Source organism: Phaethon aethereus (genome assembly GCF_964289735.1).
Source record: "Phaethon aethereus genome assembly, chromosome: 11".
Taxonomy (NCBI): domain Eukaryota; kingdom Metazoa; phylum Chordata; class Aves; order Phaethontiformes; family Phaethontidae; genus Phaethon; species Phaethon aethereus.
In genome coordinates, this window is record NC_138587.1 from 20,343,594 (window position 1) to 20,362,791 (window position 19,198).

At 36.0% G+C, this 19,198-nt stretch overlaps 1 protein-coding gene across 3 annotated transcripts in view; it reads right to left on the reverse strand.

The window, feature by feature from the left end:
• Positions 1-18,118, reverse strand: part of CENPP (centromere protein P) — a gene marked incomplete at its 3' end in the record, with an annotated part of 144,984 nt that extends 126,866 nt beyond the window's left edge. Inside the window, exons 1-5 of one of the 3 annotated variants that reach the window (XM_082004648.1) lie at positions 16,628-18,118; positions 15,639-15,796; positions 15,192-15,280; positions 11,097-11,185; positions 4,075-4,171 (exon numbers count right to left, since the gene is read on the reverse strand). In XM_082004648.1, the coding sequence (XP_081860774.1) occupies positions 4,075-4,171; positions 11,097-11,185; positions 15,192-15,280; positions 15,639-15,796; positions 16,628-16,758 (564 nt within the window). In that variant the 5' untranslated portion in view covers positions 16,759-18,118. Of the gene's footprint in view, positions 1-4,074; positions 4,172-11,096; positions 11,186-15,191; positions 15,281-15,638; positions 15,797-16,621 lie in introns of all 3 variants that reach the window. The other 2 variants (XM_082004649.1, XM_082004647.1) reach the window with 2 other exon arrangements.
• Between the last annotated feature and the right edge of the window lie 1,080 nt (positions 18,119-19,198).

The following is a 19,198-nucleotide window of genomic DNA, read 5'->3' on the forward strand; positions in this document are numbered from 1 at the left end:
CCGATACAGGACACAATATTTTTAATTACACAACTATACATTTCTGACATTCATGTTCAGTTTCTCCCCTCAAATACCTACCACAGGTGCAAAGTCTTCAGATAAATGAATGCCAAAAGTCTGCTAGTTACTATTACCAAATCAACTTTGTACTAATTTTGAAGCTAGTATAGATTCCTGATCTGTAGAAATAGTTAAGCATCAAATGCATGATGATGTATCATTACATCTAGAATATTGATTTTAGAAGATATTTTGTATTAGTTTTGTTTATCTTATTTAGCTAAGCCTTGATTTGTTAGTGCTTGTGCTATGGGGAATTAAGTGCACACTTAATTATGAACATACTGATGCTCTGCTACTAGGAGTGTTGAGAACTAAGTGACTTTCAGTCACTTTTTAAGTAACTATGTCAAGCATCAACTGTGGGCTCATCTTTCTGGAAAGATGATGCAATTATGAAATGCAAGATAAAAATATGTTTGCCCTGAACCCGTTACCCAAGGAAAACATAGCAATCCCAAATATTTTCCATTTTAAGTTATTTGTTATAACAAGAAAGAAATTCCATTGTCTTCATACAACTGAGAACAAAAAACCAAGTCCAACAGTGAGAATAAAACTCGGGTTTCATTTTCGCATGTAAGTTATAAAACTTTGATGTTTCCAGGTTTTTAGCAAAAGGTAAAAAATAACCGAAGCATGTAAAAACCTAACTGCAAGCCAAATTTATACTAGAAAAAAATAAAAGCCACTAATTCTCTCATCCCTTTTTTGATAAATGCTTAAGATGGAGAAAACACAGCTAGAAGTGTAAGTGTACATTACATAAGCAGAGGCCTCAATCTTATTCTTATCACAAATGATTATTACTAAATAAAGCTCTTTCTAGTATTAACAGGATCAGTAAATATCACCAAAACTCTTCCTATCAAAATGATATGTGTATACACAAATATATGCACATTTATGTAATATATATACATGTAAACTTTCTAAGACCTAACCACTACCACATTATTAATTTTACATTAAAATGTTGTATATATTTTTGAAATAGTACTCAATATCAACAGTGACACTAATTAGCGCTCTTAATATTTTGTGGGCAAACCAAAATAGGAAACTGGTGCCCTCTGAATGCCTTGTGCAAGCAATAAATTATCTGATATGTTTTAATTTACTTTCTCCATTCATAGCAAGTTAGCTCAAAGCAGTGAGAAGGGCTTCAGTATGCAGGATTTTTTGCCTTCTATTTGTGTGACCAGTACCAATATTGAGCTGAATGTACATCAATCTATTTTTTCCTATCACTCATTTCTGTTCTGTATTTCCAATAAAACTTGAATTTTTTTTCCTTCGTTATCAATATCAGCTTCAACAATCTGCTCTTCCAGCAATGCCAACATGCTTCAATTGTTCAGGCTCATAGCAGACTAAGGGTGTATCTAGATCAGAAAATTATTTGCAAATGTAAATCCATTTTGCAGACATAATATTTATTGTGGCAATACAGTAGACCTGCCATACAAGTAATGCCATACAAAAGACTTGTGGGACACTTCACTCACCCCTTCAAAATCTATTTAAAGCACTACCTTGTAGATTTTTTTCAGTAGAATAGAGGAGCAGCAGCAGAGGATAGTAATGGTATGTTCAAGTCTTGATTGTGTGTGAAGCATACAAGTTGCAGACTAACTTATTTCCATAAAAAAACACAACTGCTAAAGCTTAATGTCAGGGAATATATAGTGCAGAGCACAAAATGCTTGCAGCTGAACACTGCTCTTCTCGCAGCAACCTAAGCCTGCCCCTGCTTTCTAGGAAAGCCTACTTACAGTCAAATCAATGTATATTTTAAATTGCATTTTTGCTTAATCTGAGTTATCCATCCCACCGTTACTCTTGTTAACTGGGAAAATTCTCACTACAAAACTGCTGTTTGTGACAGTCAATTTTTAGAAATATAGTGCTGACCAACTTTGCTTAAATCTTGCAACTGTCATTCATCACAAACATTCGTTATTAATTGAAGTATTCAACCACTTCTGCATTATTCCTTTCTTCTCAAGTACCAAAACTAACAGAAAAGAAAAAATAACCTACCTTTCCTGTTTTTACACTACAGTGTGAGAAAACTATTAGAAACACTGTCTATTTCTACTGAACAGCCTGGGTAATTCTCTTGTAAATAACAAAATAATAGAAGAGGTATAAATCCAGAACCCCACCCCAAATAGTCTTCTCTGCAATACTGTGCACAACTGTGCACATATACTGCCTATATACTTGAAGTCTAGCAGGTAAGTAGGAAAAAAAAAAATTATACAACACAGATTACAGACTCATTTTAATGTTGTTCAAGTGTGAACGTTAACAAGATAAGATCCTTCACTTGTTTTTATGCAAATGTTAAAAACATACTTCACATCACTTTCACACAAATTACTACAGAATATTAAGTTACAAATACATATTCTCCTTAGCAACTTGGTTATTAAATTGTCAGATTTGATCTTTGAACCCTTTATTAATTCTCTCACCTCAGAAAGTCTTGTATTTCTAAATGAAAACATTACTAATGCTAGTAATAAATAAGAAATAAGAAGGCCTAAAAAACTCTTCTCAAGTCCAGAGTCAATCATATTTCATAAATATTCTCCCAGATTGGTTTGTCTTTCTCAACAGCATCTTTATCCATGGAAAGAAAAATACCTTTAGAAATAATATTTCTAATATTGACAAACCTGTAATATATGTCTTTAGGGAATTTATCTTCACACATCCTTTAGCAATGAATACATCCCTTCATTATTTACACTCAATGTCTGAGCAAATACTTTTTTAAAGTGTTTAAGACACACAATTTAAAAATAATCTCCAGACCCATCTCCTTTCTATTTTTTCTTTTTTTTTTTTTTTTACTTAATTTTAAAATGAGAAATATTTACAACAGTTCACTGAATCACTGTCCCAGAAACGACAGTGACTGCTGTCTTGAGACTGATCTAAGGATCAGAAAGCACGAAGTGAAGTTTGAAAAAACAATTTAAAAAACCCACACCAAAGCCATAAAGCCCTTGATGCTCTACCTTCTCTATGGAGGGATTAAAGAAAAGTCCTTATACAATAACAGCAGGATTAGACAGCATCAGTTTATTACTCAGCTAAGGACAGAATTTTTTTTTTTAACATTATCATAAATTAGTGTGCTTTTTTTTCTTTAACCTGGTTGATTAATTGAGAACAAAAGTCGATTAATCTAACACAGAACTCGGAAAGGCCTGAAAGATTCAAAAGAATAGGAAACAAAGCATCATACTATAGCTGAAAAGCAAAGATAGTGCTGAGTTTAACAGTAAATGCTTGAGCTAAATAAAACTAAACTAAAAAACACCACACAAAGAAACCAAACATCCTCCTCTAACATTAATCATCATATAAGATGTTCTGTGTCTGTAACACTGCAGTATTTTTACTCCAAGGAATAGCTGTTTATCTTAAAAGCAGTACAAAAACAAAGCAAGCAAGCCAAATAATGGTAATTTAAAACTATGTTCAAATACTATGTTCCAGATAAGAGCAAGGAACAGTTTATTTCCCATTCAAGTAAAACATTTCAGAACTGCTGTCGCCCAAACACATGCTGCCACATTTTCAAAAGAGACAGATCCAGTCCCTCAGAACTAACATTTAAATGCCAAAGACCACAAATGTTATTTTCTTTTAATTTCTTCTTTTGCCCTTTTCTTTTTTGTTCAAAATGAAACATAACATCAAGAAAAAAAACTTTCTTACTCCCTCACAGAAAGGCACAGATATTCTTACTTTCCCCCACGTATAAGGAACACAGCAATAGCATGGTAAAAATCAAGACAAATACCGAGCAAGGGTATTGCCCCTTGAACACAATACAAAAGTATTTAGCTAATATTCTCTTCTCCACAACATACAAAATTAAGAGTCCCACACTCTGCTAAAGAGTGCTAATTTCACCTCCATTGCTCTGTCTTAATGAACTACTTAAAGAACTAAATATAGTAATGGTATATATAAAGGTTTGATAGACATTACCTTGAAATGTAGGAAGGTGCATCTACGATGTTCATACCACTCAGCATAAGATGAAAGGCTTCTGAAAAATGTTAAGAGATTTCTGTGTTCTTCAGTGCTAAAAAAAGAAAAACATATTGTTTAACCTAAACAACACAAGTCATTCATACCAATTTTATAGCCTAAAATTTGGACTTTTCCTTAAAGAATTTGTGATTAATACTGCATAAATTTTAAGCCAGAAAAAAAATACCATCATGACAGGGAAAAAAAGCCATAGCATAAATATTAAAAAAAAATAAAGTGAAGAACTCATTTATAGACCAGTGTTTTCAACTCCTCAGAAAGGTAAGCAGCAATCAAATTAGTCCTATATGTAAAATGTGATAACTTGACAAAGTAGTCATCTTTAAAATCTTAGTTTGACTCTATGCTTGTTCATTTAATAGTTTTGTTTTCTAAATAAATTTCAAGATGCATAGTAAAACTTTAAGCTACAAACTGGTAAGATATACCAAATTGCATCACTAAGCTTTGAATATTTCTGAGCTCCTTGTCCTATTCAACTCAATATTTGCATGGCACACGTTATCTGCCTCTGCCCACACGACATCCAGCTTTTCAAGATTAACCTTGAAACTTCAGTAAGCAAGGCCTGTTCATTAGATCATACATGGCATCTGAAACAAAACTTTTGATATACAGTTAAATCTTGATTTATATGCTATTAAGGAAGATGGTGATACCCTCAATAATTAGGGGGTGGGGCAGGACAGGGGAGAGAGGTGCCAATAAATCTAACCGGGAAGTGGAGTGCAGAGATCTTAGTGCCAAACCGATTGTAAGCAGAAATTAATAAACCTGGATGGAGTCGAGCTGATTCTTGCAGAACGCCCCACAGTATTTCTGCAGTTTTAGGCTCTGTCATGATTTAGCAGTTCATCTACACATGGACACATTATGGCTTCGTTCATACAAATGATCCTACACTTGCACTAATACATTGGCTTGGAACCTGATGTCCTGCGAAGAGCAGTGCAGAGTCACCTTTGCAGGACTTGCACTTAGCCAGTATGGATTTGGTAGAGCTTACAGCCTGTATCATGAGACTAGCATATCGGTGCTATTCTGGCAGTTGCAATGTTATTGCAAATACTAGTTTTTCACCTATAGTGCCTCTGAAAACAGAAGGGTCAGCAGTAGTCATTTTATTTTCTTGCATTTCTGTAGAATTTTCAATACAAGAGACCAAGCATAAGAGAAATAAAGAAAAGGTCCTTAGTTTTGGCTTTGCCAGTTTCAGAGTAATTGAACAGCATCAAGTAAAAATGTTTATGTACAATGATTCCATGCTTAGTATAATAAGATTTTTACATTTCTACTGACAACAGAGGCAACAATACACAGTGCCAGCTAAACCTAAGAGATTTGGGGGGGAGTGTTTATTTATTTATTTGATAAATACATGTGAAATTACTGCTGAAGCAATTTCTCAAGAAGTTCCAAACACTGCATAAAGTGCAGACTCAAGGAAAGCTACACAGCTAAGTAATTATCTGTTCTTGCAGATGGGGAAAAAATACAAACAGTTTTTGAAAAGAAAAGCTGCTCTTGATATGCAGAGATGATCACTCCAATTGAATAGGATAGCACAACATCAGACTGACACTGATGATTAACACTGCACTAACTTGGACTGAGATATATCACTGTTCTGTGTTGGTTTTTTTTCAATCAGTCTACAAGGTAGTAATGATTTTGCATGTAAAAGAAGTTCCAATACATCAAACACTGGGGCTGGTACATTCCTTTATGTCACGAAATTTGTTTTACAAAAGAAATTTGCTTGCAAAAATAAGTAATACGCTTTCCTACTTCAGTAACTGGCACTAAAGTTATTTTCTTTCATTTTACATTTACTACTTTGTCCTCCTAGCAAAACTGTGTTAGTTTGTGTGTCAACTATGATGTATACAAGCAAAACATTTTTAGTAGAAGCACACTATCACATTCACTCCAAGGCAGACAACAACAGAAAAAAAGGAACCAAGGTACTGGAAGTCAGTAACATGAAAATTTGCCTTAGAACAATTAGGATTAGAACCATTTGAATGAATAGAACTATTCATTTCATACAGGTGCCATCACAGTAGAGAATTTGTAGATATCAGTAACTGAACAGACCTTACCCTCTTTATTGTTAACACCACAGTGACGGCAACCATTAAAGCATATATATAGTCCTCAGTTCTAATCAAAAGAGGAACTAGTCCATCCACTGTCATGAGGGATAATTGTATTATAGACAGATTACAGAAAATCAGTGAGGAGCTGGCTTGGCAGGAAGGGGGGAAGAAGAGTTTGTCCTGGAGGGGTTTCTTTTTAAGAAAAACATAACAGAAAAAAATATTTATTCTTCAGATTTCTAGTAACATAGAGATCAGGATAGAAAAAGGAAAGGAGACAATATAAGATGACAGAAATTGCCGAATAGCCAACCATCCACCCAGTGTTGTCAGGGGTGGAAGGAAAAAACATATGTAAAGGGTGTGCAGTTTCTACTGAAGAAATTGGACAAGAATGCAGAATTCCACAAAAAGCTAATTGTCAGAATACCCAAAGCAACATGATTCTTTAATCGTAGGGGTAAAGAGCTTCATGTCATTGCTGATACGAACCACAGTCAAATAAAACAGACAGTTACCCACTGTCAAAACGTAACTGGCAAGCACTGCTTTGAAAACACAAAGATTTATTTCAATTACTAATACAGGATTTTACAAGTTCACAAAACCTGACTGAGGAAGATACCTGACTTACATTTAAGAATGTTTCAGAGAATTACAGAGGACTTAAATTCTATATGTAAATTTTACTTTTAACATCCTTTCTTGTTTGAGATTAGCTATTCTTTTTGGATTTTCAGGACAGCTGAGAGCAAAAACTTGAGGCCATTAACAGAATGGTTGCAACAGTGTATTACCAAGTCACTTCAGCCACTCAAAGGAGAACTGTGCCTTGGATTCCTACTTAATACACAGGAACAGAAACCCTTGACATGTTACACAAACATAGACTGGAAAAAATAAGTGAACTTCATTCAGATATTGAAAATTTAGAAGAAAAGTCAAACAAGTTTTATCTTAGCCTGGAAAGAACAGCATCATTAAAGGAAGTTACCACAGTAGTCACAGCTGCCAACAAAATCAGGCCAAGATGAAAAAAATGCTGGCAGCACACACAAAATTGAGTCCCTGGAAGGATGTAGACACATACTGATTTACAATAGTTGACTAGCTCTAGGTTCTGGACAGGTTTTTTTAACCACAACTCATAACTGTACATATAAAAATCTACACATACTATAGTAAAATCGAAACTTAGAAATGAGTGCCCAGATCTCACTATCTAGTGAGCGTGATTCTACACATACCACAATATGCTTTGTAAATCTACACACATGGGAGAAGCCAACACAAAATTTTGTTACAAAACTACATACTTAAAATTCTTTTTAAAAAACTTGGCAGTTTTGATGAGTATCTACTTTTATGCCATTTAAAAGACTATCACAAATCTTGTGACCTTGTTTTAGTGTGATGTGTTTAGTTTGTTTATATTTCTTTTTTTCCCCTCTCAGATTCATCTTTAGGCAATAAAGCAGATGAAAATTTTCAGGGCTAGCTCACCGAGAGAAACAGTTTTGCCTAACAAGTTCAAGGAGCCAGTTTCAGATGTAACAGCCTAGAATTTATACCTGAGTATATACTTCTCTTATGTACCGATATAGCACTGGCTAAATATAAGATAGAAAACTAGATTTAGTGTTTAGAAAGGGGGAAAATATGTGTTGGCATGAACAGACATACGTAGTATATGTGCTTTTTTGTATTGGCAACGGAGAGAGACTGCATATGAGCACCATTTCAGTCAACTGTCTCACAGCACTTAAACTAGTCATAAACAATAATTCCCAATTAATCTACATTAGTCTAATTCCTAATGCTGAGGCCAACTACAACAAACACTAAACTACAACAAACTGCTACAACAAACACTAAAATACTGAGAAACTTGGTATAAAATAACAAGGTACTAAGAGAGTGCATGTTAAAATGCAAGCCACTCTTTTTTTCTTTTTGAAAAAATTTAGCATTACAAAATGTCACCAGATTTAAAAAAAAAAAAAAAAAAATCCACTACGAGCAGAAAACGCCAATCTCCAAAGCCAACAACCATGTAACAGAGAAGTCATCCAAAAACAGCAAAAAGCATATTCAGGCAGAGAGTAACTATGTATCGGGTTAAAATCACATGCCCTTCATCCAAACACCATGTCACTTTTACAAAATAACATCAACAAAACACAAAAGTATATAAGAAACTTAACTGTTGTAAAAGTGTTTCAGGCTCCTTTAATACACTCCTTCAGTTACTTTAAGAGAGGAAGTCTGTTTTAATTCACTGCACTTCTTACATTTACATATAAAATCAAAGAATGACACAGCTGAGGGCCGAATTCATGCTTCCCCTCACTTCCAAAATGTCTAACACATGCACTATTTAATGTAATACATACATTTTATAAATCCTTCACACTGACTTATAAATTCAAATTAGTTAGTAAAAAGTAGGAGCAGTTTTCAAACTGTCTAAAAACTCCTCCTAGTTGATTAAGTAATCTATGCAATAGTTAACTAACTCAACAATTAATGGGTTATCAAGAAAAAAAGGAAAAAAAAGACTAGCAATAAGATTTTTCATAGATATTCGGGTCCTCAACACTAATAAAGTATAACGTAAGTGATAACTCGTGCAAAGGGGACTCAAGTAAAAACCAAAAATAGAAGACTAAGTGTTGTGATTCCATCTGCATACATATTTTATTGTCACAACACATTAAAGGAATGGTACACATCTTTTAAAAATAGGTATTATATATTGCAGCAGTACCTGGTTGAAAATAAACTGCTGAATTTTGCTTCTTTTAAAAACATGTTGCTCAAGTGTTCTAGCATTGCTCTGTTTTCTTCCAAAGCATGATGGGCTTGGGAATGACAACTGAATGCCAAGTTTTTAACTCTGGTGCTATTAAAGACCCTTTTTTGTCATGCATTATGAAAAATGAAGCCAAAAAAATTAGAAAGTTGAGGAGGAAAAAATCCAGGCCAGTAGAGAAAACAGAACAGAGCTAGACAATGGATTTGGCAAGACTGGGCCAAGGAGGCAAAAGAAGGAAACAGAAACTGGTAGGGAGGCTGGAAAGAACAAATACAGAGGGAGACCAGATTTAGCTGGTCAAGAACAGAAGGAAAGGGAAGGCAGAGGTAGGAATCAAGATTGTAAGAGCAGCTGGTAGACTGAGGAATAAAGGGCTAGCTGCGAAAAGCCTGAAACTGGACATGAAGAGAAGGGATTAGGACTTGAAGCAAGAAATGAAAACTAGTTTAACAAGGGGACTGAGAAAACAAGCCATAAAGGGAGATCACGTAACCAGATTAAGTCAATCTAACAGTGGGTTGTTGACAATGTCTGTTTTGACAGCATCAGCCCCACTCTGGCCACATATTTACTGCCTTAGGTCAGCAACAAACACTGTGACATTGCAGGACAAGTCAAACAGAAAAAATGAGATTTGAAGGGTTTGGAGGGGGGGTAAAGTTGGGTGGTGTCCCCCCTCCAATATACTTTTCCAACCAGATGATTACATTGAACCTACTTGCCATTGTGGCTTCAAGAATATATACACAGACACAAGGACAATGCATGGCACATGCAAACAGAGGCCAAGGAGAAAGAACTGCTTGCTTTATTGACAGCAAAGCCTTAATTCATCTTATATCATTCATGAAAACTTATGTTTACTTATGAACACTGACGTAATGTGGAAAAGGACCAGGGCAGTGAAGAGACAGGGACGAGACAACAGCACTCAAGCCAGGATGAAATAAAGTCTGCCACTACTTCAACAGACTCCTTTCCAGTATGACTATTAAGTTCCAAGACACTTCTGCTGTCAGAAAATACTCATGAAAAAAACAGGGTAATTTCCTCTTTAAATCCTGCTTCTTCACAGCAGTCAACTACTATTCCCAGTTATACCACTAGCTTTAGTAGATTTGTATGGAAATTCCAAAGCCTCTGAATGAAAAGTTCAGCTCTCAGTACAGACTAATGAAGCCTGAGGTAACTCAATAAATCTTTCTTTTCATCCAACCATTTGTCTTCCCTCTCCAAGTCTAAAAGAATAATATAAAAAACAAAGAGTCACTTAAGGAACAGGATTAAGATTAAGTCAACTACCCAATAATAATTAATAAATAATAGATTTGTTCTCAGAATAGTTTGCTAGCAGGTTTCACAGTGGAATAACACAGAGAAATAATTTGATCATTGTTCATCCTGTGTACCACAAGAAGTTAACATCCTCTTGAAAATAATCAAAAAGTAACATTCAATCATATGCTTAAGTTTTAGTATGTACGTTTTCTTAAGCCATTGCACAAATACACTATTCCAAGTTTTTAAACTATATTCTATTCTTTTTAAAATATCAGTGAAAGAAATCCTGATGCAAAGAAAAGAAACAGAAGGGTGAGTAGAGAATTAGAAACAGGCAAGTCCTGGAGAGGGGTTCTGGATGTACACTTTAGCCATTGCTCACCCACATTGCACATCTGCAACACACATACACATCTGAGTAACAGTTAACACATTGATTACATAAATTAAAACACAATAGCTGATATTACCTTGTTACATCTTTGTCTGAACCAAACAATTTCAAATAGCTAAACCACATTATAATCCAAAACCTGTTTCTGTTTAACATGAAGTCGTAATGGTCCTTTCAGGCCTTAAAAAGCACATGCATTTCATCTTCTCTCCAGAGAATAAAGACAAGGGATCAGAAGCGTTTAGGTTGGGCTAGCAGTAGTTACCAAAAACACTGACTGCCAGCAATTTACAGGAGAACTTTGTATTGCATTTAGCATCAGATACCCCACACAATAACTTTCCTTAAATAAAAGACTCCACCTTACCTTGACACAAACTTGCTCACATCTGAATCTTCTCCAGATTCCATTATAATGCTGAGATCAGTAATAACAGCAGACACATTCTCTTTGTTCTAGAGTGGAGAAGTAACAGAATATTTTAGAAATTTCTCTAGCAAGGAGAAAAAATGTATCTATTTGCATATAAAACAGACAAAAATATATGCTGCTAAGAACTATAATCCATAACATAGCATCTTTTTATACTACAGCTTATATGTATGGACATTTTCATTCATTTCAACGTTATCAGTATTATCCACACACCAAGGCTTTTGCAATAATACAATAATACCTAAACTTCTCAGCATAGAGAATATATTTGTATAAAGGAAGACTTATTTGTAAGAGGTTGATCTAATTCCTTTCCTGTCACTTCCACTTCTTTAAGATGCTTCTCATTTTCCAACACAACCCCTAGCTGCCACATATACCAGAAAACTCAAATATAAGTTTTCATCTGAAAACCATAACAATGCTACCCTAATATTAAAAAAATAATAATTTTCCTGTTAGTTTTCCTTTTTATTTTAAAGCCTATAATTTTGCCTCTAATTCTTGTCCCTTTTTACAATAACTGTTACCGAGGGATATGTGCATCTTGATAAAAATAAAACGTTTCCAAATTAAAATATCTAACAACCTGTAAAAAAAAATTAGAAAAGAAGCTCATATAGTAGAAATTAAGAACTTAATTCTTCTTTCTACATATTCTTGAATACACCAGAGTAATAGGTTAGATCACAGTGAATGAAAAAGCTTAAAATCCTGGCTTGAAGACCATAACTGATGCTTCACTTTATACTGGAAACCTTGTACTTTATTTTTCTTATACCCAGTCACTACAAGCAAACAAGAATGGCAACACAGAGGAAACTGAACAGACAAGCTGGAGTCAAACACAAACACATCACAGCAAGCCCTAGTAGTGGTTGGACAGAAGTGCTGCTAACACTGCCATCACTAAAGACGGAAAAAGCAAACTAAGACACTACAAAGTTTAGTGGATTGAGTAAGTAACATCAGGAAAAAGTATTTTAAAAGTAGAGCAAAAGGTTCAACACATGCACGGAGTTGTAGAGAAGCTGCTAGTAGTCACAAGCTAACACGCTACTTACTAAAGAAACTGGTCTTCCAGTAAGTGGGTTACTAACATATGCCTAGATGCCATCTTGGGGTCAAATAAAAAGATTAAAAGGAAAGCTCTTGAGAAGAAAGCAACTCTTATTTGAATGATTGCTTTCTCAAGAGATTTAGACTTCTTTTGGCAGGTTTTCAAGCTCATTGTACATGTCCTCTTCTAAAACCTAAGGACAGTAAGAGGGGAAAATAAATCAAACTATGCTTTTGCATTAACCTGTTTCCTTCATCCACATTTTGACCTTCGTAAGCATCCATCTATGCACAATGGTGAACAGACGGGAGCTTCTTTGCTTGCACTCAAAGCTGGCAAAACACTAGTCAGCTTGCGGATATACACTATATGCTAGTCTGACGCTGCGTCAAAACTAAAGAACCAGCTCAGGTGTAGAATACGTCAGGCAGTGACCAGTACTACAGTAATAGAGACATAATCTCCACCATTCAAAGCTAGTCAGACTGAACTCAGATCTGCCCACCCTTCTTTGTACAGTTGTATCCCGGAATACAGCTTTTAACATGAGTGACATTTAACAATTCGTTTAAGATCAAATTAGAGATAATTACGAGAACAACTTGTTACTGTGTATTAACAGATTTGACTTAAGGTACTATGGAGCTGAATTAACTGTATTGTAACTTAACTACTAGATTAAATAGCGAGAGCTAACAGTGTGAAAAGAATTATTCTTTATCTTCTGCTGCATACCAGTGTGTTTGTTACCTACTAAGCATTTCCCCAAAACAGCTTTCACCTTTTATTTCTCAACACGGATGAAACCAGTGGCAACTTTACGCTATCTTGCCCATGCTGATCTCAGGAGGAGGTTATTTTGAATACAGCCTTTAATGCCGTACCTTATAAAAGGGGTGTCTCCATTTTTGTACACTCGAGGCATCAAAACGCTAAAGCTAAGTTTCCACGCCTTAGTCTGGCCTGAAGTCATAACTCTCCCGAGAGCTATGGAGGCAGACTCCTGTACCCACAGAGGACCTACTGCTTTCACCATAGGATGACCTGCGCAGTGTAAAAGTCTGCAGCAAAACCAAGATAACTTGCCACTACTTTTACACCACAGAAGCAGACAACTAAAACTAAGCAAAACGTCTGAGTGGAGCTGTTAACAATCTAGTCATGAGGCATGCTTTTTCATTACAAAGACATGGAAGAGAGTAATTCTTCCATCATAAAACTACAGAACTGTGTATCTTAAAAATACAATCCTTAAGCCTGAATTTTTGAACTACTACATTCTCTCAAAATCTATTTGATTTAAACAGTTCTAACAAAATGAAAATACAGAACTGTACATAATGGTTGTATTTTACAGCTCTAACCAAATCATTCCATTATGATTTGTACAGCAGCTAAAACACGTTAACCTTTAAGCAAATGCAAAACCTTTCATAAATTTCAGGTTCATATACAATCACAAAAACTGAGTAAAGGAGCAGAAATTAGTCTGTGTTTGAAACAGTAAGTGTACTCCTGACTTGGGTATGAAACACCAAAACCTGTATGCACAATTAAAAACTGTACTCTTCATTGGTGTTGCCTTAGCTGATTTGCCATTTTCCACAACACATCCACAACCCACACCATACAAATACCTAAAATATTGTCAATTCAAAGTTTATTAACTTAAGATAAATTTATCCATTGCCTGCATTGCATATTAAATTGTAAGTTACAGGTGCCATGTGCTTTTATTTTAAGAAAATAAATGCACATGAAAACTAACTCAAAATTATATTTTTTTCGACTGAAGTGTTCCTTTTTTTTCTAAATAGATACACTTGGTATTCTATACATCACTTACTCTACATAGCGTATTTCCTCAGCGCCGAAGTAGTAAGAGGTTTTAGGCATTGCCTAGACAAGTGCTGCCGTCTAGTGGTGCAATCGATTTAAGGAGCACCAGTGCCCTTTTAAACAAACATTAAGTTACTCATTTGAGCTCCACTGACACTAAAAGAAGTCATGATTCTGCAGGAGCATACAGGTGAGAAATAAACACTAATTGAAGTCGCATGACTGATGCGGGCTATTTCCATGCTCAAAGCTAAATGCAGTTTTATACAAGCAAATGGTAAAATTATATCATTAGGACCACAAGTTTCAGGTCATACATGGACTTAACAGGTTGCAGAATAACCTAAATTCATCTGAACTCCTGCAGTTTCAAATTATGCAATCCACATGTGACTAACAACTCATTCCCTAAATTCATAATATGGCTTTTCTCAAGATTACAAAGGACATCTTTGCATAGCAAGGCAGCTTCTAATACTATCAGGTCCCATCACACACAAGCTACAAAATACTTTGAAAGCTGAGCTGAAAAATCAAGTTTTCTTGAGAAGGAAATTTCCTGATGTCAAAAACATTATCACAAATTGGGGTTGCAGCTGTTTTCCACTGCTTATCATTTTGAATTCTGTGTTAATAGATTCTTATGAAAGACCTTCCTTGCAAAAAATCTGTAATCAGTAATTTCTGTGCAGTCCCGTGATGTAATGGCTAGTCACACTAACCGAGCGAATAGAAATATAACCAAAGCAAAAAACAACCAAGCCAAACAATTGTGCAAGTTTGTAGTGTTTTAGCTTTTCCTCAGGTCCCTCAATAGAGGTAAGATTCGGAATCTTCCAGCCTCCAGAATAAGATCTCTGACTATCGGAGAACATAAGAATTTTGCGACTGAATGTTGAACCTGACCTTCCCAACTATTTTGCTTAGATCCACACGGAATTCAAAAGGTGGGTCCAGCTGTTACAGAGCGAAAACAACCCACAGAGACTTAAATTAAGGAGACCCAGGCAATCAATTGACAAAATACCAGTTGAAGGTTTCAGATGGAAAGGGCAGTATTGACATTTGTCCACTGGAAGTTTTGTTTGTTTGCTTAGTGGTTGTTTTAAACACACACTGATCCTTACCTGCACTTCAAGAAGCTGGAATTCCAATTGAAAAGACAGGGCGTGGCAAACCCCTGAGAGTCTGTGCTTCCACACTGTTGTGTTTCTAGCTGTTATAAATTAAAGGTAACAAAATACTGGATTATGAGTCTATTAAATAATTACTGCACTTCTTTCGTTAGTCATATGTAAAGTACCAACTGCTACCATCCCTCACATAAAGGAGTCAAGTTAAACATGTTAAAAAACCCCCAAACCTAACTCCACAGTAGTCTTTCACTTTCCCCACCATGCACAGTACTACATTTATTCAGAAACTATTTGGTCAATAAAGAAAATTCTACTGTATTTCAAAATAATTGTCTTTCTGTTCACATTGAAAGTAGAATCACAACATGCATTTGCAAATGTAATGGACTGAAACAGTATGCTCAGTATAGCACCAGTAAAGGACACAAACATGCTTACTTTTCTCCACTGTTTTCTTGGAATGACTTGTGAACTGAATACCAGTAAATTTCATTAAAAATGTGAGATCTCTTTCCAAACTTTCAAGTTGACCTTTCAGGTCTGATGGAGATTCATGTCCCTTACATGCTCCCTGAAATTCTCTTTGGAATGATTGTCTAGAATTGAAAAAGAAAAAAAAAAAGCATCAGAAGGGCAGAAAACCAGACGTAAGAACATGTTTTGTCACATCAGTACAGCAATGCCACTAAAAGGCATTTGTAATGCCATCTGACGATTTTCAGACCAAGATCAGTTTGCAATGAGTCAAATTTCAGCTGGATCATATTACGAGGAACAGTAAACTATTCTAACTTATATAAATACTTTATGCTTGCTGACAGGTAGTCACAGCCTTTATTATAAATCTTAAGATGCAAGTATCCATTTTGAAGAACATACAATAAAAATTAACTATGATGCCTTTACTCATCTAAATGACTTCTTTTATCTACAGACTCTACAGTTACAGTAGGCTATCAGTTGGGTATCAGTTGAATAATGGAAATACAAAGCCCTAACATGGCACCACTTCAACATATAACTAGTCACACCCCTACATGTCACCAGTCACCTTTTTTTTGCTTTTAAGTAAATGTCCACTGAGCTATTTCACAGTGCATAATGGAAAACATGGCCTTTGCAGTCAACAACTTTGCACGGCCACCACAGTAATGTACCTGATGCCATGCTCTGACCACTATGATCACCTTTTAACAAACCAACCAAACAAAACTCTAAGAAAGCACAAACTACCAACAGAAGGCAGTAAAAAGAGATCAACTATTTATTATTTGTAGTCTTTTACCATATATAGCCCACGTCCGCAACAAGATCAACACTGTAAAAATAACATAAGGAAAGTCCTAATATAGCGGCAAAAGCTGATCCTAAACAATTTTGACAAAGAAACACTATTAACCCAACATGTAACACAGGCATACATTGACATTAATATCTCCTCGTCAGAAAAAAAGGTGGATTCTTGTTGGCTATCTTCATACTTTTCAGCCAATAGTTTAATTTCTTCTTCTAGCGACTGGATTTCGTCTTCATAAACTTGGAAAATGCTGTTGTCCATTTCTCAGAATCAAGGTTACTAGAAAAAACAAAATAAGTATATCTGTTAGGAAAAAAAAATCCGTTTTCAAAATAAATTACTTTTATCCAAGGAATTAATTTAAGAAATGCAGAGAGAACATTAGGCAATTGTTTCTCCCACCCCTCTGCTTAAAATGAGGCAATCCTACTATATTCTATGACTTCTGAAAACGGAAGAATTGGTATGTACAATTTTAAAATATCCCTGGTAGCTTTGATAAGTATCAGAATTTATACCTCCATAAAAAAAATTCTAGAATGGCAAACACTCCTATTTGCTATGGAAGATTAACATATAAACCTTGATCCTCAGGAACCAAGTTTGAAGGAATTTTGTCACCAACTTGCAAACAGAAGTAGACTTGCAGTAAAACTTTGCTCTTAATACTACAGTACTCTACCATCAGTGTAACTCCTATTTAAACCCTAGGAAGTCCACTTAGGAAAACACTGGTCTGCAAGTAGATATTACAAAAGCAGAAAAGCCCCTTTTTCCGTAATGCTGAATGTAACAAAGCTTCCTAAGAAACATGGTTACTCACTCTGCTAAAAGCATCCTGAACAGAAAATATTCTACCTCCAGTAAACACAGGCAACTACAGGATACCAGCAAGAATGGGACAAATTTCTGACTTCACATAAAAGAAGAAGGAAGAAGAAAAAAAAAAAAAAAAAAAAAGAGAAGAGTTTTTTCCAAAACAGATAACAATTTTGAAAAAACATAGTTTTATCGCATTAGTTCCTCAAACACTTAATCCACTGAGTCCAAATGCAGTTATTAAATCAATTTTAAGAAACAGATCACCACATAACCTCCAAATACAGAAGTTACATTACAAATCTACCATAGTCAAAGGCTTTCTTTAAGAATCCTCTTAACTAATCATGATTTCATCCAGGAGTGTATTCAGCTGTCTTAAATTTGCTGTACTAGAACAACCAGCTGTTCTGCAGATAAAAAGCAAACATAATCAGATACATAAACCAAATCCAGCTTCGGCAAATCCACCTAACGATCCACCTGATTAAATAAAACACAGCTGTTCCTAACACAACAGCATAATCTGCCTTTGAAGTAAACAGCAAAGAGACACAAAGAACCATGCTTCACAAATAATTCCAAATTAATAAATTGCAATTTTAAGGGGAGGGGGGAAAAAAAAATCTGACATTCAGCCCAGACACGACACATTCAAAGGACTGTGGAGAATATTATGCAGCTCAATACCCATGTATTGACACTTTCAACCAGGGGAAAAAAAATAATCTAGTTCTATGTGCATTTTTAGAAAACCACTATTGCATTTGCAAGATCCACATGAACACGTTTCACTAAAAAGGGATGAGGGGGAAACAGGATTTTGTTGATTTACCTCATAAGAAACATCATCTGAATAACACATATAAGAAAACAACACTCAAAACACCTTTTACATTAAAAACTTATTTTGTGAATAAAAAAATGCAATTAAGGAATTGCTGCGGTTGTGCCTAGTTGTGACTTCGTCTGAAGATTTAAAGCAATCTTATGCACTGTGTGACGACAGACAACATCAGTGGGGACAAGAAAGGGAAGTTCTCCAAACTTAAGGCATCCTATCACTTTTTTTTTTTTTTTTCAATTGGACACATTGAAAAAAGCTTTGGTCATAATAAAGAGTACATTGGGAAAAAGAAAAACGTTACAATAGCCAGAACTTTACCCTAGGTTACTAGCCAATTCCTCTTTTAACAGCTGCCTGTTTTGAAAACAGCAACAGAACACAAATTGTGCTTACAGTTATATTAACTCAAGTGATTTTACTAGACTGCAGAAGACTCAAAGACTAGTTATGACTTCAAAGAGCATTATCTCCAGAAAAAAACACCCGTACCTACATAAAACATAACTTTAACGGCAAACAATCCATCATTTCGCCTCACCCTAAGCGTAGGCACACATCTATTTGTGCATGAACGGTAAATATTTCACATTTCTACGCACCTGCCCGTATACACTCCTTTGCTTTTAAGCTGCCACAGGATGAGCTGGGAAGAGCGTTCAAGAGTTTGTGAGAAACGAGCCGGCGAGGTTCTGCCTCTCGTTGCTTTGCCTTCAGCCCTCACAAGGTGACCGCTGGCAACACCAAAGAGCCGGTGCCACCCCTAGTCCGCCCACAAGACACCAGAGGTCGGGGCTCACAGGCGCCAGAGCCGACCCGGGCGGCACCGAGCCCGCCCAAGGAGAGCCAGCCCGCAGCCCCAGCCAGCGCAGGGGCCCCCACAGCGGCGGCGCCCAAACGGCCGACGCTGAGGAGAGAGGAGAGGCTCCCGCCCGCCAACGGCTGCGGCGCCTGAGGCACTGTAGCGCGAGAGGCACCGCTCCGCGCGCGCGCCCCGCGCCTTCGAACTGCGCGCCCAAGCCGCCCGCTTGCGGGCCC